This window comes from Thalassophryne amazonica, chromosome 15, assembly GCF_902500255.1.
Source record: "Thalassophryne amazonica chromosome 15, fThaAma1.1, whole genome shotgun sequence".
In the NCBI taxonomy this organism is placed as follows: Eukaryota; Metazoa; Chordata; class Actinopteri; order Batrachoidiformes; family Batrachoididae; genus Thalassophryne; species Thalassophryne amazonica.
The window spans coordinates 32,590,273-32,615,787 of record NC_047117.1 but is presented as its reverse complement, the minus strand read 5'-3'; the positions used below and the strand labels follow the sequence as shown (position 1 = coordinate 32,615,787).

At 42.5% G+C, this 25,515-nt stretch overlaps 1 protein-coding gene across 2 annotated transcripts in view; it reads right to left on the bottom strand.

Annotated features, from left to right (window-relative positions):
• Nucleotides 1-25,515, bottom strand: part of bdh2 (3-hydroxybutyrate dehydrogenase, type 2) — a 60,610-nt gene that overhangs the window by 20,606 nt on the left and 14,489 nt on the right. The window contains exons 2-4 of one of the 2 annotated variants that reach the window (XM_034188478.1): nucleotides 24,407-24,494; nucleotides 9,492-9,570; nucleotides 8,411-8,507 (exon numbers count right to left, since the gene is read on the bottom strand). In XM_034188478.1, the coding sequence (XP_034044369.1) occupies nucleotides 8,411-8,507; nucleotides 9,492-9,570; nucleotides 24,407-24,478 (248 nt within the window). In that variant the 5' untranslated portion in view covers nucleotides 24,479-24,494. The remainder of the gene's footprint in view (nucleotides 1-8,410; nucleotides 8,508-9,491; nucleotides 9,571-24,406; nucleotides 24,495-25,515) is intronic. The other variant, XM_034188479.1, reaches the window with a different exon arrangement.

Here is a 25,515-nt window from a genome sequence, read left to right as displayed (position 1 = left end):
TGGACCTCCTGGTGTCCCAGGTCACCTCCAAACTGAGTACTACCTATTCTGTTTCACCTTTGAGATTTAGTGGGATCATCTGTGCTTAGAGCTGTGTGGCAGTGGACTCTGTTTATAAATAAATTATTTAAATGAACTTCAAGACAAAATTCTGAAATGAATTTTCTTCCTCAAAATTCTACACACAATACCCCATAATGACAATGTGAAAAAAGGTTTGAGATTTTTGCAAATACATTCAAAATAAAAAAATACTTAAAAAAAAAAAATCACATGTACACAATTATTCGCAGCCCTTGCCATGGCACATCAAAATTGAGCTCAGGTGCATCCTGTTTCCACTGATTATCCTTGAGATCATTCTACAGCTTAATTGGAGTCCAACTGTGGCAAATTCAGTTGACTGGACATGTTTTGGAAAGGCACACACCTGTCTACATATCAGTGGTGGGCACACTTCCGATAACATAATTATCGAAGATAATGTTTTCAGTATCGGATTATCTTTTTAGATAACTTTAAAAACCATTATCGGACCAATTATCTTCCGATTAATTTTTATCCAGTAACTTTTAAACCGATAAACAAAATAAACAAAGCTGAACAGCGACAAGCATTTTTAAAATTAGTTCAGCACCCACCTGTTAAAAGTTTTGTAACAGACGCATAGTTATAACCTTTGCAAACAGAAGAGAACTGCTTGTATAAAAAGAAACTCAATCCTCTACAAACAAAGGAAAAACAGCCCCAAAAGAAAAAAAAAAACATTTCCTTTAACACCATACCGATATGCTCACAATGGGCCTCATGTATCAATGTTGCGCACTTGTGGCGTAAATTTACGGCGTAAACTTGAAATACACCAAAGTCGCCGTGACATGTATCAAGCAGTGCGCACCTGCCCATTTCTGGTGTACGCCTGACGTGATCTAGATAAATACGGCAGGTGGAAACGACTGTAATTATAATAAACACACCCATAAATATTCAGACTCCGCTTCAGACACACCCTCATTTTACGACATGGAAGCCGGGAAGATGGCAATGAAAAAGAACTTCACCAATCACGACGCGTGCCAATAGAGCGTCAAAAGCGGCCGTCGTATCAATTGTTTTGTAGTATATAATCAATAAAGTGTTACAGTGGTCCCTCATTAATCGCTGGAGTTACGTTCTAAAAAATAGCCCGAAATACGCGAAACTGCGACGTTAGGCAGCGTTATTTTTTACAATTATTATAGACGTTTCAAAGTTGTAAAACCCCTCACTACACAGTTTATACACTTTCTCAATCAGGCATGAACATTTTCTCACTTTTCTCTCATGTGTAAACACTCTCAAAGTTCAAACCTTAGTAGGAAAATAATACTAAACTGTTTCAGGGCCAAAAATTTGTTTGAGAAATAAAAATAGAAAGTTTTCCTATAAATAATTATGATGGCATTTAGAACTAACAAATTAATTTTAACGATCAATGAACGAGGTCGGACACATAAGAAATTATTAATAGTGACTCACCAGTATTTCACAGATCGGGCCTCTGCGTCCTGGCGCTGCGCCTTTTTCCACTCACACCTGGCTGCAGGTGTTTGTTTCTGAGTGACAAACACAGTTATGAGTAGTTGTTGGCGCTCTTTTTTCTTCTGGGCGACAAGATTCTTATAAACAGATACGCAGAACACAGAACACTGTAAAAAAAAAAAAAAAAAAAAAAGGCAGGTGAACGGCGTTGTAGCGAGACTTTTCCCGTTATAGCGGGACCACTGTATTCTCTTTTCACATGTCAATAATTCTAGACATGTGGATATTTGCTCGCTCAGTTAATAAGACACGCCTAATCTGTCAGATTTCTTTATTTTTTAAATGTATTTCTGTATTTATTTTATTGCGACAACCGAATGGAGACGACAAAACCTGACTGCAGCACAGGCAAATTAAGGGAATGACGAAACTACAGTTGTTATTATCAATTTCATTGTCTAAAACGATCACACCACATGAAGTTAAGCTCAGCGCTGCTCTGGCTCCAGGCTCGAAGTCTGGAGAAAAGGGCGTGCAGCGCTGTCTTTGCAGTCAGCGCTGTGGCCATGGATCGTGCTCCATAACAATCCCGCAAAAGCGGGATTTGTATTGATTATTATGTAGTATAATCAGGAAAGTGTTATTTATGTAACATATGCATTGATTTGTATAATGGCACTGTTTATCATGTTGATCAACTTCATTTTTATGTGGATTCCAGCGCTGGTTCATTTTGGTGTATAATTTACGCCACCTCTCGACCTGGTGTATATTTTCATCGCAGCGTACGCCAACGACCACACTGATAAATGCCAAGTAGCGCAGCCGTTTTGGCGTACACCCCATATACGCTCAAATATCACCGTACGCAACGTTGATACATGAGGCCCAATATGACCTAAGTCATCCAGAGGCATACATTTTTAACTTATGGTTCAAATTTTAACCAAACTAATTTTGGACAAGTTATTTAAAATTACTGTCATGTCTGAAGTTTCATAAAGTAAAAATATCAGATATATGTTTTAGTTTTAAAGTAATGTGCTAATTTTTAAGATTTTGTGAGCACATGCTCTGCCCCGCAGTGCATTTTGGGTAGGATGATGTAATCTCAGTACGTCACGACAGGACAAATGCATTTCAGACACTCTGTTCAGGCACGGACAACAGCATTAAACTCTAGTGCCTAAAACTCTTGAATATATTCTCTGCATTTATAGACGTTGATTTTTTAATTGCGTTTGTTAAATTCCATGCATTTTAAATGTGAGTAGACAGGGATTATCTAGAATTTGTTTTGAAAGCGGGCAGCACGGTGGCTTAGTGGTTAGCACTGTTGCCTCACAGCGAGAAGGTTGTGGGTTCAATTCCCGTGGCCTTTCTGTGTGGAGTTTGCATGTTCTCCCCATGTTTGCGTGGGTTTCCTCCGGGTGCTCCGGTTTCCTCCCACATCCAAAGACATGCGGGTTAGGTGGATTGGAATCTTTGAAAAAAAAATTGTCCGTAGGTGTGTGTGTGTGTTTGTTTGTCTATTTGTGGCCCTGCGACAGACTAGCGTCCTGTCCTGGGTGTACCCCGCCTCGTGCTCTATGATTGCTGGGATAGGCTCCAGCCCCCCACGACCCTTAAGTGGACTAAGCGGTAGAAGATGGATGGATGGATGGATGGATGGATGTTTTGAAAGCCTCTACTGCCATCTAGCATCTACTGGCCAGTAGTGTTCATCGCAGTGTCTGGGAACCAGTAGATGGCAGTGTTCTATTTATTTTGACCCCGGTTATGTCAGATGATCAACTTTTTTGCTTTGCAAATGGCTTTTTTTTTTTTTTTTTTTTTACAAATGAAGTTTAAAAACAAAACTGCAAAATAATAATAATAATAACAACATTATTACAAGACAGCTCTGCAGTGTTTGCACAGGCACAGTGCGAACGGTTGGATGCTGCTTGTAGCTTTCAGCAGCAGGATAACCTCACGACGGCCGACCACAATAATATATCAAACAGGTTTGATTCTCGTTCGACCATACGATCGGCGATCAGGAGGTGGTCGTCAGATCAATCAATCAATCATTTTTTTTTTTATATAGCGCCAAATCACAACAAACAGTTGCCCCAAGGCGCTTTATATTGTAAGGCAAGGCCATACAATAATGATGTAAAACCCCAACGGTCAAAACGACCCCCTGTGAGCAAGCACTTGGCTACAGTGGGAAGGAAAAACTCCCTTTTAACAGGAAGAAATCTCCAGCAGAACCAGGCTCAGGGAGGGGCAGTCTTCTGCTGGGACTGGTTGGGGCTGAGGGAGAGAACCAGGAAAAAGACATGCTGTGGAGGGGAGCAGAGATCGATCACTAATGATTAAATGCAGAGTGGTGCATACAGAGCAAAAAGAGAAAGAAACAGTGCATCATGGGAACCCCCCAGCAGTCTACGTCTATAGCAGTATAACTAAGGGATGGTTCAGGGTCACCTGATCCAGCCCTAACTATAAGCTTTAGCAAAAAGGAAAGTTTTAAGCCTAATCTTAAAAGTAGAGAGGGTGTCTGTCTCCCTGATCTGAATTGGGAGCTGGTTCCACAGGAGAGGAGCCTGAAAGCTGAAGGCTCTGCCTCCAATTCTACTCTTACAAACCCTAGGAACTACAAGTAAGCCTGCAGTCTGAGAGCGAAGCGCTCTATTGGGGTGATATGGTACTACGAGGTCCCTAAGATAAGATGGGACCTGATTATTCAAAACCTTATAAGTAAGAAGAAGAATTTTAAATTCTATTCTAGAATTAACAGGAAGCCAATGAAGAGAGGCCAATATGGGTGAGATATGCTCTCTCCTTCTAGTCCCCGTCAGCACTCTAGCTGCAGCATTTTGAATTAACTGAAGGCTTTTTAGGGAACTTTTAGGACAACCTGATAATAATGAATTACAATAGTCCAGCCTAGAGGAAATAAATGCATGAATTAGTTTTTCAGCATCACTCTGAGACAAGACCTTTCTGATTTTAGAGATATTGCGTAAATGCAAAAAAGCAGTCCTACATATTTGTTTAATATGCGCTTTGAATGACATATCCTGATCAAAAATGACTCCAAGATTTCTCACAGTATTACTAGAGGTCAGGGTAATGCCATCCAGAGTAAGGATCTGGTTAGACACCATGTTTCTAAGATTTGTGGGGCCAAGTACAATAACTTCAGTTTTATCTGAGTTTAAAAGCAGGAAATTAGAGGTCATCCATGTCTTTATGTCTGTAAGACAATCCTGCAGTTTAGCTAATTGGTGTGTGTCCTCTGGCTTCATGGATAGATAAAGCTGGGTATCATCTGCGTAACAATGAAAATTTAAGCAATACCGTCTAATAATACTGCCTAAGGGAAGCATATATAAAGTGAATAAAATTGGTCCTAGCACAGAACCTTGTGGAACTCCATAATTAACTTTAGTCTGTGAAAAAGATTCCCATTTACATGAACAAATTGTAATCTATTAGACAAATATGATTCAAACCACCGCAGGGCAGTGCCTTTAATACCTATGGCATGCTCTAATCTCTGTAATAAAATTTTATGGTCAACAGTATCAAAAGCAGCACTGAGGTCTAACAGAACAAGCACAGAGATGAGTCCACTGTCCGAGGCCATAAGAAGATCATTTGTAACCTTCACTAATGCTGTTTCTGTACTATGATGAATTCTAAACCTGACTGAAACTCTTCAAATAGACCATTCCTCTGCAGATGATCAGTTAGCTGTTTTACAACTACCCTTTCAAGAATTTTTGAGAGAAAAGGAAGGTTGGAGATTGGCCTATAATTAGCTAAGATAGCTGGGTCAAGTGATGGCTTTTTAAGTAATGGTTTAATTACTGCCACCTTAAAAGCCTGTGGTACATAGCCAACTAACCAAGATAGATTGATCATATTTAAGATCGAAGCATTAAATAATGGTAGGGCTTCCTTGAGCAGCCTGGTAGGAATGGGGTCTAATAAACATGTTGATGGTTTGGATGAAGTAACTAATGAAAATAACTCAGACAGAACAATCGGAGAGAAAGAGTCTAACCAAATACCGGCATCACTGAAAGCAGCCAAAGATAACGATACGTCTTTGGGATGGTTATGAGTAATTTTTTCTCTAATAGTTAAAATTTTGTTAGCAAAGAAAGTCATGAACTCATTACTAGTTAAAGTTAATGGAATACTCAGCTCAATAGAGCTCTGACTCTTTGTCAGCCTGGCTACAGTGCTGAAAAGAAACCTGGGGTTGTTCTTATTTTCTTCAATTAGTGATGAGTAGAAAGATGTCCTAGCTTTACGGAGGGCTTTTTTTATAGAGCAACAGACTCTTTTTCCAGGCTAAGTGAAGATCTTCTAAATTAGTGAGACGCCATTTCCTCTCCAACTTACGGGTTATCTGCTTTAAGCTACGAGTTTGAAAGTTATACCATGGAGTCAGACACTTCTGATTTAAAGCTCTCTTTTTCAGAGGAGCTACAGCATCCAAAGTTGTCTTCAATGAGGATGTAAACTATTGACGAGATACTCTATCTCCCTTACAGAGTTTAGGTAGCTACTCTGCACTGTGTTGTTATATGGCATTAGAGAACATAAAGAAGGAATCATATCCTTAACCCTAGTTACAGCGCTTTCTGAAAGACTTCTAGTGTAATGAAACTTATTCCCTACTGCTGGGTAGTCCATCAGAGTAAATGTAAATGTTATTAAAAAATGATCAGACAGAAGGGAGTTTTCAGGGAATACTGTTAAGTCTTCTATTTCCATACCATAAGTCAGAACAAGATCTAAGATATGATTAAGTGGTGGGTGGACTCATTTACTTTTTGAGCAAAGCCAATAGAGTCTAATAATAGATTAAATGCAGTGTTGAGGCTGTCATTCTCAGCATCTGTGTGGATGTTAAAATCGCCCACTATAATTATCTTATCTGAGCTAAGCACTAAGTCAGACAAAAGGTCTGAAAATTCACAGAGAAACTCACAGTAACGACCAGGTGGACGATAGATAATAACAAATAAAACTGGTTTTTGGGACTTCCAATTTGGATGGACAAGACTAAGAGACAAGCTTTCAAATGAATTAAAGCTCTGTCTGGGTTTTTGATTAATTAATAAGCTGGAATGGAAGATTGCTGCTAATCCACCGCCCCGGCCCGTGCTACGAGCATTCTGACAGTTAGTGTGACTCGGGGGTGTTGACTCATTTAAACTAACATATTCATCCTGCTGTAACCAGGTTTCTGTTAGGCAGAATAAATCAATATGTTGATCAATTATTATATCATTTACCAACAGGGACTTAGAAGAGACAACAGATGTTGACCGCAGCTTGATACTTCATGAACACTACACGATGCAGGACGCACGATTAACCTGAAACTTGGTCCAAAAAATTCCTGCATGAAAAATCATCTCGCACACTGTAAAGCACATTTTACAACATCAAATGAATGTTGTAAAGAGAGAATGTGGAGAGAATGTGCGCAAACATGCGCACATTCTCTCCACATGCAAAAAATTTTGCGATGACACTTCCAGGGCTCCGTAAAAATGCCTGTTTTTACAAATAAAAAAAATGGAATATTTTACAAAAGCACATTTAAACACCAATACACGACAGACGCCACATTAACGTGTTGGTTTACATAATGAATGACTGAACCAATCAGTGTTTAGCAGAGGCACGTTTACCCAGAATCCTTTGCGATCTGTCTCTGTTACAAAACGTCAGAATTAGTGCATTATTCAACATTAAAAGATATGTTATATTTTAACTTTGTACAAATGACAGAATTGACATTAATGGAGTTATTCTATTGGTATTAATGTCATTTATAAATCAACACCATAACTCAATATGACTTTATTTTTCAAGACCTCCGCATGACCGGAGCTTTGTCATTGATAGAGAGCTGACTTTACGGCTGCTCTCAGGGTGCTTCTGTGTTGGGAGGGCTGTAATAAACATTAGCTTCCAGCAGGGGCCAAATGTTGAAAGAAAAAAGTGTGGTCTCATTGTTTGGGTCTTGGGGTGCCTCTGTGCTCGGAGCGCTGTAGTAAACAAGAGCTTCCAGCAGGGGCAGACTGTTGAAAGAAAAAAGTGTGTTCTTATTGTTTGGGTCTGTTGTTATTTTTAATATTATTATTTGGTTTACTAGTAGTTGTAAATGTGCCGGAGATAATATTGGAATTTATCTGTTATCGGTTATCTGTAACTTCCGATATATTTTTGGGTGGTTTATTGTTTTATCTTTATTGAAGATAACTTTTCAGTTATCTGATTATCTGTTATCGAAGTTAATTTTTTGGTTATCTGTGCCCACCACTGCTACATATACAGTCCCACAGCATGAAGTCTAAGGAATTGTCTGTAGACCTCTGAGACAGGATTGTCTTGAGGCACAAATCTGAGGAAGGGTAAATAGAAGGGTAAATGGAAGAAGCTCAAATCCACAAGGACTCTTCCTAGAGCTATCCACCCGTATAGAATTTTGAGGAAAAAAAATTAATTTCATCCATTTTGGAATAAATCTGTAAGATAATATGTGAAAAAAGTGAAGCCCTGTGAATACTTTCCAGGTGCATTGTAGAATGGCGTGCCATCTTTCCTTATTTTTTATGATTTAATCCATTATCTTCGATTATCTGTATGATTTCTATCGAATCAAATCCAGGTTTTAGTTTAAGAGTTCAGGTACTTCATTTTTGTGAAGTTGATCTCATGAAACTATACAAACAAAATCCCAAGGTGCTAAATATGGACAAGGCATTGAAAACTCCGAGTCATAGTGCAGTAGATGTACATCAGGTGACGATCAAAATTACAGTGCAGCAGTAGTTCAATGTATAAGGACATGTTAATGACAATGAAAAAATACCCAGCAACATTGAACAGCACATCCACACAGTCATGTTCCTTGGCCAGGGCTTCGACTTGTTCCTTCTTGGTCACGTCCACCACCTTGGTCTTAATGCCTATCGGGGGGGATGAAAGTAGATTTTACATCAGTGAAAATATTCAAACCCATGTAACAAGGGTACAAAAAGGTGATTTTCTATCATTTCAGTGTTGGAAATATTTATTACAGATATGGCAGGTACCATTCGAGTGCCTACATACTGAGAGTGGCAATAACTCATGATTTAAAGCCACACAGTTCTTCACTCGGCCAACTGTACACTGCATCTACCATATTTATGTATGTAAACTCCAGACTCACACCTGTATCATTATCACCCAGTAGGATTCATTTAATCTAGAAACCACATTTGAAAATATATTTACATTTAAGGTGGTGGTGGGGGGGGGAACAAAACAAGCATTTCAGAGGTCCATGTTAACTAAGGATCGTGTACATTTTAGATAATTCTATGAAAGTTATTAAAGTGTGTTACTTGTTTAAGGCTATATAATTAATTAATCTAAATTAACCTATTATTTGAACAGAGCCATAAGGTGCACTATGGAAATAAGTGCATTATATTCTTGTGATAACTTTATCGTGCTCCTTTTCTGTAGCAATTTGTTTATTGTGCAGATATTTTATTTATTTCATTGTGTTTTTGAATCTTGCTAATTTTATTAGTACTGCATTTCTTTTTAATCTGCACTAGAATAACTGTTTTGGCGAAATTTCAAGTTAAATACTCGTATAAAGCAAATTTCATCTTTCATTATGTTGTTACATTTCATGTAAATTGATGCTATGCATAGGTTGGTTAAATAGGTTAAATAATGTTTAAAAGGTTAAAAACTCTCTCTCTACTCTCGTGTTTAAAACTCATGTGTAGTTGTTAATTGAGTGAGCAGCAGAGAGCTGAGCTCCATCAGGCAACTGAAGCCATTAAAATACACAGCAATGATCGAGAAGGTTTGAACCAAGTTTAGAATTCAAGAGCAGGAGACAGTACAGACAACACCCAGCAGGTGGCAGCTGCAGACTATCAGCAACAACTTACCAGGAACGTCATCCAGCTCCTTCAGCTTCTTTCCATTGATGTCTGTTGCAGTGACTTGAGCTCCCTCTTTAGCAAGTGCCTACAGTCAAGATATGTACAGTTACAGGTACTCTAAGTGTACTGCAAGCTACACTGTTAGAAAATGTCCACACAGAGCAGTTACATATAGCAATTCAGTGCTGACTGATACACACACAAACAAACAAAAAAGTAATGCTGAATATTGTTAAGTGTGTGTGTGTGTGTGTGTGTGTGTGTGTGTGTGTGTGTGTGTGTCACAGAGCCGTATAGGAGTACTTGAGTCCACAGTTGCACTGAGACATGTCCCAGCAAGGAGGCGTGGTCGCCATTTTGGATCAGGGCACCTCAGCGGGCAGCACGCACAGATGCTCAAATAGTCTCATCAAGAATCAGGTGGAAAATACTGAAAAGCTGCACACGTTGGCAATACCACAAATGGAGGAAGAAGGGAGACAAATTTCCTTCCATAAGTAAGTAGTTTTGGTTATTCTTGTTACTCTTTCAGTGACTTTTGGGCAATAAACTGGTGTAAAGCATCATGCCTGTGTACCATATCTAAGGATTTAGAAACCCCCTTGAGGGGAAATTTATTCAAAGCTGAATTTATTTGGTACGACACAAAAATGGATTTAATTAATGCGGACCGTGTGGAATTAATCAATGTGCCCAGTCTGGATTGTGTGATATTGTGGCTTCATTAAATAAATAAAAAAATGCACACCAAGATCCTCCGCTGAGGTGCACATGCAGAAATACTAATTCAAATATAAAGAAAAAGCATAGCACACTTAAAATATCGATGTCTAGCAGTGTTGCCACAGTTACTTTGAAAAAGTAATCCAATTACTGATTACTGATTACTCCTTGAAAAAGTAACTTAGTTACTTTACTGATTACTCAAATGTAAAAGTAACTAAGTTAGATTACTAGTTACTTTTTAGTTACTTTTCCCAGCTGCTGACAACAACCCTCTGCCACCTCAACATGACAATGATACCTGTTTTGCCAAAACTTACTTTATAGTCACCCTTTCTTGACTTCAATGAAAATAAATACTTGTTTTATAAAAAGTAAAATAAAGACCTCTTTCTTGACCTCATATTTAACTGTTGACAGCACTGTAACAGTAAAACTTGCAATTTCGAACCTACATTGTTTATAAATGTAACTATTAAATTCATTCTAGCATTTTTCTAACATTTAAATTCTCTCTAAATATTTTACTTGTCGAAATTAATATTATTTTAAGTAGTATTAGTAGTTGTAGTAAAAAAAGGCTTCAAAACTGGACCTTTAATCTAGGGGTGTTGTGAGGGGGGCACATCCCTCCCCCACGCCCCCATCCCATCTGGATTCGCCCCTACTTTGGCGTTTGAGCACAAAGAATGGATAACATTTATTTATGCAGAAAACGTGACCAGATTTACATGTAAGAAAGTTTTATTGTGTTTTCACATCATGTGGTCCTCAGAAAGAGAGTTTAGGTGCATTTGAGTGGAAAATAGTGTTAGTTGTTGACGCGTCGCGGAGGATCAGCTGTTTTTAACGAGCAGATACGGAGCGGCTCAGCTCTAAATAAAGGAGGAAAAAAAAACGTATAAAAATGTCTTTGTAAAGCTCAGTGCAGGTGTGCTGATCACCGTGCTTTAAGAGGAGACGACGAGTCGAGCAGCTGCAAAAAACCGCGGATGAAAAGCTCACAGCTCACTTAAAGTGGGCAGTTCAGTCGAACCCCGACCTCCTGCCCACGGACCAAGTTTAATGCTGCTATCGACCCACAATGAAAAATAATAGTAACGCACAGTGACATGGAGAAGTAACTTTAATCTGATTACTGTTTTGGAAAGATTAACGCGTTAGATTACTGGTTACTAAAAAAAGTGGTCAGATTAGAGTAACGTGTTACTAAGTAACGCGTTACCGGCATCACTGATGTCTAGCCACTGTTTGATTTCATAATAATTACGTTTCGGCCAAAAGGCCTTCGTCAGATAGCAGCTTCCATTGGACCAAGAGTTCCAAATATTGTGGCTTCATGTCAGCAAAATTTGGAAGCTGGAATATATTGGATCCGTGTAAAGGTTCGACACCAAAATAAAAGAAAATAATAATTTTGTTGCCGATGATGCATTTACATTCAGAACTTGGCTGATGATACCATTCACTCATAGAATCAGAAATCATTTATAGCTGCAGATTGTCTCATCCTCGTTGTGCGATGGAGAATGCATTTAGAATCCTCTCAAATATATATTGATTTATAATATATTGTAATGGACTGATGAGCTGTGCTGAACAGAGCAGCAGCAGCTAAACATCTCAGCTAACCTGAAGGTCTCAGCTCAGCTGCTAATTGCAGTGAGAACAGTTTGGATCCGTGTAACTTCCAACACAAAGATTTTGGAATGTGTAGATGTCAGGGTAAGGTTAGTACTTTCCTGACATAATATAAATTAATTTTACCGTCTCAAAATCCAGGTCAGAACTGTATTTTAACATATATTTTGCAAGCTTTATTCCTGTGTGTGTTCACTCGCATATCCGCATTGAAAATGCATATGAAAACATGTCACATCCGGGCACTTTGTCAATATTTTGCCCGGTTACAAAGTGGCATGTCCCTCTCCAGTTCTCATATATGGCTCTGTGGTTTGTGTCGTCTTGTGTTTTTTTTTTTTTTTTTTTATTTATTTGTTTTGTTTTTTATAAATGTAAAAACTTTAAGTGAGGTTCAAATAAAGGCATGGAGGAACAGAACAAGCTATGGTTGGTTATTTATCATACCTCAATTGCTGTCTGAAATTACCATTAATCTTCTAGAAATAGTTTAGAGAACACTAATAAAACATCTCATTCCAAACAACTGACTGAAACAGATCATTAGTTAGTTGCACTAATTCATTCCCCCTATTCATTTAAAAGTGCTTCATCCTTAATGTCAGTGCTTGCTGGTCAAACAGCTCCATCAATGCAGTGCATCATGAAAGGATTCACAGCGCTTCATACAATTTTTTATGTTACAGCCTTATTCCAAAATATTCTACTCAACAGCCCAAAATGACAACATGAAGGTTTTTTTCTTCTTTTGCAAATTTATCAAAAATAAATAAGAAATTGCGTACATACAGTGAGGCACATAAGTATTTAATACACAAGTTTTCCCACCTATAAAGAATTAATTATTTACAAATTTTCTGATTTTTTTTTTTTTAGATTGTGTCTCACAGTTGAAGTGTACCTATGATAAAAATTACAGACCTCTCCATTCTCTGTAGGTGGGAAAACTTGCAAAGTCGACAGTAGATCAAATACTTATTTGCCTCTAGAGCCCGACCGATATATCGGCCGGGCCAATATTATCGGCCGATATAAGCCCTTTTCAAAGTACTCACTATCAGCTGAAATTTTCCCGATAGAATGCCGATAATTTCTCATAAACAGAAGTTTATGAACAAAATGTCCTTGCACCGTTTGTCCAGTAGATGGAGCTCTGACTCTATTCAACTGAGAGCTGCTTACACCCCTGCTTAAATGTGTTCATCAACGGCCTCCATAGTTCGCCGTCACACTGCACTGATCGGCTGACAAAAGCATACAAGTAAGTTTATAAGGATGTTGTTTGTAATGACTTTGCGATTACATTCACCCCACATTTCTTCACTTGATGGTCTAGTGGTTAAGGTGTTGGGCTTGAGTCCAGAAGATCATGGGTTCAAATCCCCGCCTGACTGGAAAATCACTAAGGGCCCTTGGGCAAGGCCTTTAATCCCCTATTGCTCCCGATGTGTAGTGAGCGCCTTGTGTGGCAGCACCCTGACATCGGGGTGAATGTGAGGCATAATTGTAAAGCACTTTGAGCATCTGATGCAGAAGCACTATATAAATGCAGTCCATTTTACAATTTGTAAATAACTTTTTAATGATATGAGATAGAAGCTTACTTATTTATTTATTTTTTTTTTTGCTGAAAAGTTATCTCCACGGACTTTCGATCCACCGTCGGCCATCTTGGTACTCCTCATAGAAGATGTGTGATGACATGGGCAATGTGAGTGTCCAATCGGAATTGGTTCTCCGTCACATGGTTTTCCAAAATCCAATTGCAGGGCAGATTTACCTCACGTGATACAGCAAAAAAGAAAAATAAATAATATCGGCTGATTTATCGGCTATCGGCAAATCAGCTGATTTATCGATTATTGGCATTTTTTTCATCCTATTATCTTTATCGGCATTGGGCTCAAAAAAATCCATATCGGTCGGGCTCTATTTGCCTCACTATAAGTCTTCACACCCTTTGCTCAATACTTTGTTGATGCATCTTTGGCAATTACAGCCTCAAGTCTTCTTGAATATGATTCCACAAGCTTGGTGTACCTATCTTTGGGCAGTTTTGCCCATTCCTCTTTGAAGCACCTCTCAAGCTCCATCAGGCTGGATGAGGAGTATCAGCGCACAGCCATTTTCAAATTTGTCCAGAGATGTTTAATCATATTCAGGTCTGGGCTCTGGCTGGGCCACTCAAGGACATTCACAGAGTTGTCCTGAAGCCACTCCTTTGATATCTTGACTGTGGATCATTGTCCTTCTGAAAGATGAGTCGCCCCAGACTTGGAGCAGGTTTTCATCCAGGATGTCTCTGTACATTGCTGCATTCATCTTTCTCGCAATCCTGACTAGTCTCTCAGTTCTTCCTGCTGAAAACATCCCCACAGCATGATGCTGCCACCACCTTCACTGTAGGGATGGTGCCTGGTTTTCTCCAAACATAATGTCTGGCATTCATGCCAAAGAGTTCAATCTTTGTCTCATCAGACAAGAGAATTGTGTTTCTCATGATCTGAGAGTCCTTCAAGTGCCTTTTGGCAAACTCCAGGCAGCTGCCATGTGCCTTTTACTAAGAAGTGGCATCCATCTGGCCACTCTACCATACATGCCTGATTGGTGGATTGCTGCAGAGATGGTCATCCTTCTGGAAGGTTCTCCTCTCTCCACAGAGGAATGCTGGAGCTCTGACAGAGTGACCATCAGGTTCTTGGTCACCTCCTTGACTAAGGCCCTTCTCCCCCAATCGCTCAGGTTAGACAGGTGCCAGCTCTAGGAAGAGTCCCGTGGATCTGATCTTCTTCCATTTATGGATGATGTGTTGTGTGGGCCGCCGAAGAGAAGGTACTGCTGGCCCACCACCAGAGGGCGCCCTGCCTGTTGGCATTTTTCAGGCTCCAGAGAGCGCATTGGCCATGTGGATCCTCCAGGTGCACCGTTTGGCTGTCAGCCATCATTCATCATCTCATCCATAAAAGCCTGGGAGAGACACCATAACTCTGCCGAGTTATCAGCTTACCACGCAGGTAAACTAACTCAGCCGTTTTGTGCCGTACGCACATTCATTGTTACTGAAGTCTTTGCAGTTGTGACTTATACTTGCAGCTTGTAGCCGAGTTTGTGGAAGTTGGAGGAGTTGGCGTCTCCACTCCTCACTTCTGACTTACTAAGTATAACAATTGACACTGCACGTCCTCCCGTTTTTCCTCTGCACTCTGGGAGTATCTGGATTTATTCCTCCAAGAGGATTTCTGGGAGTTGCTGACTGTTTGCTGGGTGGTCACACACCCACCCTAACCTGTTTTTGCTCCTGCCAGCAGTACCGGGTCTGACAGCCACGAGCAGTGGCCACCTGGGGAAATCAGGACTTGGCGGCTCTGGTGTGTTGCAGGCCTCCATTGGCGGTGGAACTTCGTGGGTCCCGGCTCTTCTCTGGATAGGTGTCTCCTACCCTCGGGCCTGCCCACGCATCACCATTTTGGTTATTGATTGACTCAAGCATATTTGGTTGTGTTGCACATCTGCATAATAAATTGTCATTTATTTTGAATTCCTATTGACCGTTCATTTACGCCCCCTGGCGTGGGTCAGTGCATTTCACTTTCCCAACATGATGGAGGCCACTGTGCTTATTGGGACTTTCAAAGCAGCAGAACACCCAGATTTGTGCCTCGAGACAATCCTGTTTTGGAGGTCCACAGACAATTCCTTTGATTAGGATGACCAAATGTCCTGTTTTCCCAGGAGATGTCCTGTTTTCACGTCCTGTCCATCCTGTTTTTTTTTTCACTTTCCCAACAGAATAACTCGGCCACGTCATGGACTCCGAGGGGCATTCACCACCAACTGAACAGCCAGTGGAGATGCAAGGTGCGCAGGCTCTACCAGGAGGTGCGTTGGGTGAGCTGCAACACATTCTCACCAACCTCACTGCTCGGTTGGATTTATTAACCAAGCAGAACATTCACCTCAGCAGTAGGATGGAGGCCCTCACCTCTCAGGTGGAGACATGCGCGTCAGGCGCGGCTACAGTCACTCCTCCTGTGGACCTGTCACTTAGAGAAAATCCAGTGGTCGTTCAAAGGTCTCGACCCCCCCGTCACGAAAATCCAGTGGTCGTTCAAAGGTCTCAACCCCCCCGTCACCCGAAGCTTACATTAGCCCCCCGGAACCGTACGGGGGTTGTGTCGAAACGTGTGCGGACTTCTTGATGCAATGCGCGCTCGTTTTTTCGCAACGTCCCACGATGTACGCGTCAGACCACAGCCGGGTGGCTTATGTAATTAATTTGCTTCGGGGTGAGGCATGCGCCTGGGCTACGGCACTCTGGGAGCAGGACTCGCGGCTCCTTTCGACATATACTGGGTTTATCAGGGAATTTCGACAGGTGCTCGATCATCCCAATAGAGGCGAGTCCGCTTCGAATATGCTGCTGTCAATGAGACAGGGATGCCGGAGTGCGGCTGAATATGCAATTGACTTTCGTGTTGCGGCAGCGAGGGCCGGTTGGAACTCGGTAGCACTCAGCGCCGTCTTTGTAAATGGGCTGTCTCCGGCCCTAAAGGAGCATCTGTTGGCTAAGGATCAGCTGTGGGATTTAGACGGGCTTATTGATCTGGTTATCCGTTTAGACAATCGGTTAGAGGAACATAAATGGGAGCGAGACGAAGGACGTGGCCGGGTGCGCATCATCCCTCTCCCTTCCAGGTCTGAAGCAGCGCCATCCTCTCCCCGCTCCAAAGCCAGGGCTTTCCACATAGCACCAGCTCCCCCTGCTGATGAAGCTATGGACACGAGCAGGGCAAAAGTGAAACCAAATGACAGACAGAGGAAGCTGGCCCGTGGAGAGTGTTTTTACTGCAGCTCGAATGAGCATTTGCAGAAAAACTGCCCCAAACGGTTAAACTCCAACGCTCGCCCTTAGAGACTGGGTTAAGGGTGAGCCATAATACACACACGGGCATTCCACGGAAATGCGCATGACTCCCAGTCACAATTCTCTGTGGGGATTTAACCCTTACCGCTCCAGCACTGATCGACACGGGGTCGGAAGGGAACCTACTGGATAGTAGGTGGGCTAAGGAGGTAGGGCTCCCTCTGGTGGCCGTTCCTTCACAATTGAAGGTGCGGGCACTAGATGGCACCCTGCTACCAGAAATTACACACCAGACACAGCCTTTAACTTTGGTTGTCTCTGGAAATCACAGGGAGGAGATTGTGTTCTTTGTAACACCTTCTACCTCCAGGCTTATTTTGGGATTTCCATGGATGGTCAAGCACAATCCCTGGATTGATTGGCCATCTGGGGTTGTGGCTCAATGGAGCGAAACCTGCCACCAGGAGTGTTTAAGATCCTCGGTGCCACCCGGCGGTGAAGTTAAAGAGGAGGTCAGAGTCCCCCCCAATCTCACGGAGGTGCCGGATGAGTATCATGACCTTGCTGACATCTTCAGCAAGGATCTGGCACTCACCCTGCCCCCGCATTGACTGTATGATTGTGCCATTGATTTGGTTCCAGGTGCTGAGTATCCGTCCAGCAGACTGTACAACCTCTCACGTCCTGAACGCGAATCAATGGAGACCTACATCTGGGACTCATTAGCTGCCGGGCTAATCCGTAATTCTTCATCCCCATTAGGTGCAGGTTTCTTTTTGTGTGCAAGAAGGACGGCGGTCTCCGTCCATGCATTGATTATAGAGGGCTGAACGAGATCGCGGTTCACAACCGATACCCGTTACCTCTATTGGATTCAGTGTTCACGCCCCTGCATGAAGCCAAAATTTTCACAAAACTGGATCTTATAAATGCTTACCATCTGGTTCAGATACGGAAGGGAGACGAGTGGAAGACGGCATTTAACACCCCCTTAGGTCACTTTGAGTACCTGGTCATACTGTTCGGCCTCACCAACGCCCCCGCAACGTTCCAACTTTGGTTAACAACGTTCTGCGGGATTTCCTGCACTGATTCGTCTTCGTATATCTAGACGACATCCTCATCTTCTCCCCGGACTCTGACACTCATGTTAAGCATGTCTGTCAGGTCCTTCAGCGGTTATTGGAGAACCGGCTGTTTGTGAAGGCAGAGAAGTGTGAGTTCCACCGCACTTCTTTGTCCTTCCTGGGGTTTATCATCTCCTCCAACTCCGTCACACCCGATCCGGCTAAGGTAGCGGTGGTGAGAGATTGGCCCCAACCGGTAAATCATAGGAAGCTGCAACAGTTCCTAGGGTTCGCCAATTTTTACAGGAGGTTCATTAAGGGCTATAATCAGGTAGTTGGTCCCCTTACAGCCCTGACCTCCACAAAAGTCCCCTTCACCTGGTCGGATCGGTGCGAAGCTCCAGCTCGCAGCTTCACTGAGGATACATGTTGGGAAAGTGTAGGAACACGGACCCACAACAGGGGGCGCAAATGAACGGACAATGGAATAGGTCAAATAACAACACTTTACTGTTGCGAACGTGCACAACAAACACAACAAATTACAACAATGGACAAAGGTCAATTCACAAAGGTGTCGTGTGGGCAGGCTCGAAGATAGGAGACGCCTCTCCAAAGTAGAACCGGAACCACACGGTTTCCTCCGCCACAGGACCCCGGGAATACTGGAGCCGCCAAGTTCCGAACTCCCAGGTGGCCACTGCCTCCGCGTGTCGGACCTGGTACTGCTGGCGAGGAACAAGAACACAATTAACGTGGGCGCGTTTGCACCCAGCAACCTGTACGGCAGGGAAGCTACCTCCACCTCTCGTTGGAGAAAAAAGTCTGCAATCACTCACAAAAATCACAACGGTTACTGTCAAGCAGTCAGCTGAGATTATTACCTTCCAGGTAGAACGATATCTCGGCGATGAGGTGGAGATGCCGTCCTGCTGATATACCCCAGTGATAATTGCCGTCAGCTGTCTCAGGTGATGGGTGACAGCTGTTACCGAGGCTGCTCCTGTGGGGCGGCGGCGCCCTCTGGTGGTGGTGGGCCAGCAGTACCTCCTCTTCAGCGGCCCACACAACATACACCCGGTTTTCCACATCTCCAAAAATCAAACCATACCACACATCGGACCTCTGCACCCCCGGACCGGCGCCGCCTCCTGCCCGCATCTTCGAAGGAGAACCAGCGTGGACCGTCAGAAAGCTCCTAGATGTACGTCGGAGGGGTCGGGGGTATCAATACCTGGTAGACTGGGAGGGTTATGGCACGGAAGAACGTTCTTGGGTGAAGAGGAGCTTCATTTTGGATCCTGCCCTCCTGGCGGATTTCTACCAGAGGCACCCCGAAAAGCCAGGTAGGGCGCCAGGAGGCGCCCGTTGAGGGGGGGGTCCTGTTGTGTGGGCCGCCGAAGAGGAGGTACTGCTGGCCCACCACCAGAGGGTGCCCTGCCTGTTGGCATTTTTCAAGCTCCAGTGGGCGCATTGGCCATGTGGATCCTCCAGGTGCACCGTTTGGCTGTCAGCTGTCTGTCATCATTCATCACCTCATCCATAAAAGCCTGGGAGAGACACCATAACTCTGCCGGGTTATCAGCTTACCACGCAGGTAAACCAACTCAGCCGTTTTGTGCCATACGCACATTCATTGTTACTGAAGTCTTTGCAGTTGTGACTTATACTTGCAGCCGAGTTTGTGGAAGTTGGAGGCGTTGGCGTCTCCACTCCTCACTTCTGACTTACTAAGTATAACAATTGACACTGCATGTCCTCCCGTTTTTCCTCTGCACTCTGGGAGTATCTGGATTTATTCCTCCAAGAGGATTTCTGGGAGTTGCTGACTGTTTGCTGGGTGTTCACACACCCACCCTAACCTGTTTTTGCTCCTGCCAGCAGTACTGGGTCTGACAGCCACGAGCGGTGGCCACCTGGGAAATCAGGACTTGGCAGCTTTGGTGTGTTGCAGGCCTCCATTGGTGGTGGAACTTCGTGGGTCCCGGCTCTTCTCTGGATAGGCGACTCCTACCCTCGGGCCTGCCCACGCATCACCATTTTGGTTACTGATTGACTCAAGCATATTTGGTTGTGTTGCACATTTGCATAATAAATTGTCATTTATTTTGAATTCCTATTGACCGTTCATTTACGCACCCTGGCGTGGGACCGTGCATTTCACTTTCCTAACATGATGGAGGCCACTGTGCTTATTGGGACTTTCAAAGCAGCAGAACACCTAGATTTGTGCCTCGAGACAATCCTGTTTTGGAGGTCCACAGACAATTCCTTTGATTAGGATGACCAAACGTCCTGTTTTCCCAGGAGATGTCCTGTTTTCACGTCCTGTCCATCCTGTTTTTTTTTTTTTTTTTTTTTTTTTTTTTTTTAAGAAAGTGATGAAAATGTCCTGGTTTTCATTGTTTTTCATCTTTTGAGCATCTTTGAGTAAACTTCGAGCCGGGCCGAGTGTCCTGGCTTTTGGTAATCAAAATATGGTCACCCTACCTTTGATTTCATGCTTGGTTTGTGCTCTAATATTCACTGTCAACTGTGGGACCTTATCTGTAGACAGGTGTGTGCCATTCCAATTCATGTCGAATCAACTGAATTTACCCCAGGTGGACTCCACTTAAACTGCAGAAACATCTCAAGGATGATCAGTGAAAACAGGATGCAGCTGAGCTGAATTTTGAGCTTTATGGCAAATGTGATTTTTTTAAATAAATTTACAAGAATCAAAAAAAATTAATATAGTCATTATGGGGTATTGTGTGTAGAAATTTGAGGGGAAAAATGAATTTCATCCATTTTGGAATAAGGCTGTAACATAAATGTGGAAAACGTGCAGTGCTGTGGATACTTACTGGATGCACTGCACATGATGTTTACGAAGACATTTTTTAGTCATAATGGAAAATATTATCTACAGCCCCAACATCACCTTGTTTATAACTCTTTAATATGACCTAGGGATGGGAATCAAAAACCAGTTCCAAAGTTTTCAATCCACCAGAATCCTATGTCTCAGATGTTATTATTTCCCCTTCTGAATACCTACATGGTTTTTGTCCCCTGACAATTCCATGTTGCAAAACCTCTTGTATGACGTCACAGCAGAATTCATAATCCAAAACTCTGCTTAAAGCATCAAAGAAAACAGCTGCAATGATCCTCAAAGCCTGTGTAGGCCCATATTTTTCCACACAGATAAATGGTCAAAGGAATTGATGAAGAATCAGACAGAGGAGCAAAATTGATAATGGCACTGATGGATAAAATCTCATCAATTCCCATCCATGATACTAAGACAAACATTTTTGTCTTTTTGAATTCCCTCCACAAAATATTTAGAGGGATTACAGAGCACAGCTTCTCTGCCAAGAGCCAACAATCCAGTAAATCTACATACTGAATTCTCCCATCTATGAATTCTAAAGTAATAACGCAACTCCTGCATCTGAAGCTTTATGGCTTCATCTGCATCATCATTCATTTTTGCTGCTTATCCAGGTCTGGGTAGCAGCAGACTAAACAGCTGCACACTGTACATTGCTCACTCTGAAGTGTTCTCAAGACAGCTGTAAGACATAATCCTCCCAGTTGCACATGGCTGGAAGACCTCCCTAGGGATACGACCAAGGGACAACCAGATGCCTCAACCACCTCAGCTGGGTGTTTTCGATGTAAAGGAGCAGAGACTCTTCTCCAAATCCCTCCTGAATATTCCAGCTTCTCACCGTGAGTGTGCACTCAGATACCCTACAGAGGAACCTCATTTCCACCACTTATATCCATGATCTTGTTTTTCTGGTCACGACCTTGGCGATAGGTGAGGCTAGGAGCATAAGCCAACTGATAAATTGAGAGCCTCAACTTCTGGTTCAACTCTATTCACCATGATGGCCCAAACAGTGCCCGCAGGACCTCAGACAGCACGGATTTCCTGGTCTCACGCTCCATCTTACTCTGACTTACACACAAAACCCTGAGATACTTGCAGGGGTAGAGAAATCCACTGGTCTGAGGTCAAGGACTGGTAATTTTTGGCCTATGCCTCATCGATATTTTCCCCTGCTAGACCGACGTCTAGTTTAAAATTCTGTCGACCTTGTGATTAAGTCTTCGACAAGTCCAACAATTTTTTTTCCCAAACTTGTGCCTTAAATAACCGAGCCATTCAGAGATAACAACAGTTTTGGATAGCGAGCCGTCCAGCCTTCATCTGGACGGTCAATTTTCAATAAAGATGGCAGAAAAAGCCGTGGCCAGCTTGCTGAAAGCTGTCTAAAATGTGGAGTTTTTCCAAACGAGCTGTCTGTGTGTGTGCGGAGCTGCTCTGACAGCTGGTGCTCACATAGACAATGAGAGTGAAAGGGGGGGCGGGGGGCTGAACGGAGCAGTGTTTCAATGTGCAGGTTCTCACATTAAGCAGGTGAGACCTCTGAACTTTAATTGTTACATTTAGAATAAATTGCCCTGTCCCAACCCTAACCCATTCATAAAATTTTCATCATACTACTCTTATACCTATTGCTTCTCAGACTAGTATGATGAACATTATAAGCTGTGTTACCTTTATTCATTTATTTTAAAGGTCAAATACGAGGGCTGTCAATAAAGTATAGGTCCTTTTTATTTTTTTCAAAAACTATATGGATTTCATTCATATGTTTTTACGTCAGACATGCTTGAACCCTCGTGCACATGCATGAGTTTTTCCACGCCTGTCAGTGACGTCATTCGCCTGTGAGCACTCCTTGTGGGAGGAGTCGTCCAGCCCCTCGTCGTAATTCCTTTGTCTGAGAAGTTGCTGAGAGACTGGCGCTTTGTTTGATCAAAATTTTTTCTAAACCTGTGAGACACATCGAAGTGGACACGGTTCGAAAAATTAAGATGGTTTTCGGTGAAAATTTTAACAGCTGATGAGAGATTTTGAGGTCTACTTTTAAGATTAGGCTTAAAACTTTCCTTTTTGCTAAGGCTTATAGTTAGGGCTGGATCAGGTGACCCTGGACCATCCCTTGGTTATGCTGCTTTAGACGTAGACTGTGGGGGGATTCCCATGATGCACTGTTTCTTTCTCTTTTTGCTCCGTATGCATCACTCTGCATTTAATCATTAGTGATCGATCTCTGCCCCCCTCCACAGCATGTCTTTTTCCTGGTTCTTTCCCTCAGCCCCAACCAGTCTCAGCAGAAGACTGCCCCTCCCTGAGCCTGGTTCTGCTGGAGGTTTCTTCCTGTTAAAAGGGAGTTTTTCCTTCCCACTGTAGCCAAGTGCTTGCTCATAGGGGGTCGTTTTGACCGTTGGGGTTTTTCATAATTATTGTATGGCCTTGCCTTACAATATAGAGCGTCTTGGGGCAACTGTTTGTTGTGATTTGGCGCTATATAAAAAAAAAGTTGATTGATTGATTGATACTGTCGCTTTAAGGACTTCCCACGGTGCGAGACGTCGCGCAGCACTCCCAGGTGCCGTCGTCAGCCTGTTTCAAGCTGAAAACCTCCACATTTCAGGCTCTATTGATCCAGGACATCGTGAGAGAACAGAGAAGTTTCACAAGAAGTCGGTTTCATCATTTTATCCGGATATTCCACTGTTAAAGGAGATTTTTTTCAATGAAAGACGTGCTGACTGATTGCAGTGTCGGCTCGCAGCTGCCGCGACGCTCCGCCACAGGAAAAACACCTCTGTTGGAAGCCTTAAGGACAAGTTGGAACATGTCCAGCTGTTAAACAATTTCTCATATACTCACTCCACTGAAAGCCATCAAAAGCCGCCTGGATTTTACAAATGGTTATCAACACGGAGGTGTTTTTCCTGTGCCGCACCGACCCGTCCGCTCGTCTTTCATTAAAAAAATCTCCTTTAACAGTGGAATATCCGGATAAAATGCTGAAACCGACGACTTCTGAAACTTCTCTGTTCTCTCTCGACGTCCTGGATCAATAGAGCCTGAAATGTGGAGGTTTTCAGCTTGAAACAGGCTGACGACGGTGCCTGAGAGCGCTGCACATCTCGCTCCGTGGGAAGTCCTTAAAGCGACAGTATCACCTCAAAATCTCTCATCAGCTGTTAAAATTTTCACCGAAAACTAGCTTAATTTTTCGAACCGTGTCCACTTCGATGTGTCTCACAGGTTTAGAAAAAATTTTGATCAAATAAAGCGCCAGTCTCTCAGCAACTTCTCAGACAAAGGAATTCCGACGAGGGGCTGGACGACTCCTCCCACAAGGAGTGCTCACAGGCGAATGACATCGACAGGCGTGGAAAAACTCACGCATGTGCATGAGGGTTCAAGCATGTCTGACGTAAAAACATATGAATGAAATCCATATAGTTTTTGAAAAAAATAACAAGGACCTATACTTTATTGACAGACCTTGTATGTTTTGTTGCTCTAAAAAAAATTATTTGTGGAAGACGGGACAAAAATGGCTCTTTTGAGAGTAAAGGTTGCAGACCCCTGACCTATTCATAAAATTTTCATCATACTAGTCTAAGAAGCAATATGTATAATTGTTAACACATAACACATAAAGTCAATATTTACACAACACTGATAGAGTACTCCACAAGTTATCAAATTAGCTTTTTTTTCTGTTAACTGGCAATAAAAAGTACGAATTAAAGCTCATTACAATTGCTGCTGCACGTCCAATCCCCTGCGCGGCTGCTGACAACACAATCACTTTCCCATCCAGACGGCCCATGGTGTACCTTTAACTGCTGTGAGCAGAGGAAACAAATCAGCAATAAGGAAAAACAACACAACTGTTTCATTCAAGAAAGAAAGAAAAAAATTATTTAAAAAAATGAATAATCCATAATTCATCCACTGTTCAAAGTATTCCTTCATGTTTCAAAATGTAACCTGTGTAATTCATTACAGTTTTGTTTGTTCAAACACTGAATTCTTGGTTTAATAATGAAAAGGTTGAAAACATGAGAATATATATATATATATATATATATATACACTCACACACACACAGTGGGGCAAATAAGTATTTGATCCACTGTTGATTTTGCAAGGTTTCCCACCTACAAAGAATGGAGAGGTCTGTAAGTTTTATTGTAGGTACTGTACTCTTGGTGAGAAGCCAACAACTGTTGGCGCAATTATTAGAAAATGGAAGAAACACATGATGACTGTCAGTCTTCCCCAGTTTTGGGCTCCATGCAAGATCTCACCTCGTGGTGTAAGGATGATTCTGAGAAAGTCCAGAACAACACAGGAGGACCTGGTCAATGACCTGAAGACAGCTGGGACCACAGCTTGGGACTCCGACGAGGGCGGTCGCATCGCCTCCACTCTCCCTCATCTCTGCTCTCTGCTATAACCTTCAAGTCCCTACTTCACCAGACTGCGAATTCCTCAAATTATATTGGATACTGAATCTATTGGACTACTATTGGATTTACCATGGAATTGATCAGCTGGTCTCTGAATGCTATTGACACCATTTTTTCTACAAGAACGTCAGGACCGGGGAATCCTACCTACCCAGATGGAACGTATCCTGTGGGCTATGTTCTCGACTCCTGGGGGTCTTGGCATATTGCATGCTTGGCTGCTTTCTCTGTTGAGGACTTCGAGGATTTATTAATTTTTGGTGTTATGGTAGCAGGGCTGGTACTTTCTGGCTTATGTGCTGCCCTGATCTACCGGAAAATTGGCAAGACGGCGGCATCAAGAACCACGGCCCCTAGCTTGTCCGTCATGATTCTTCTGTGGGTGCGGTGCAGT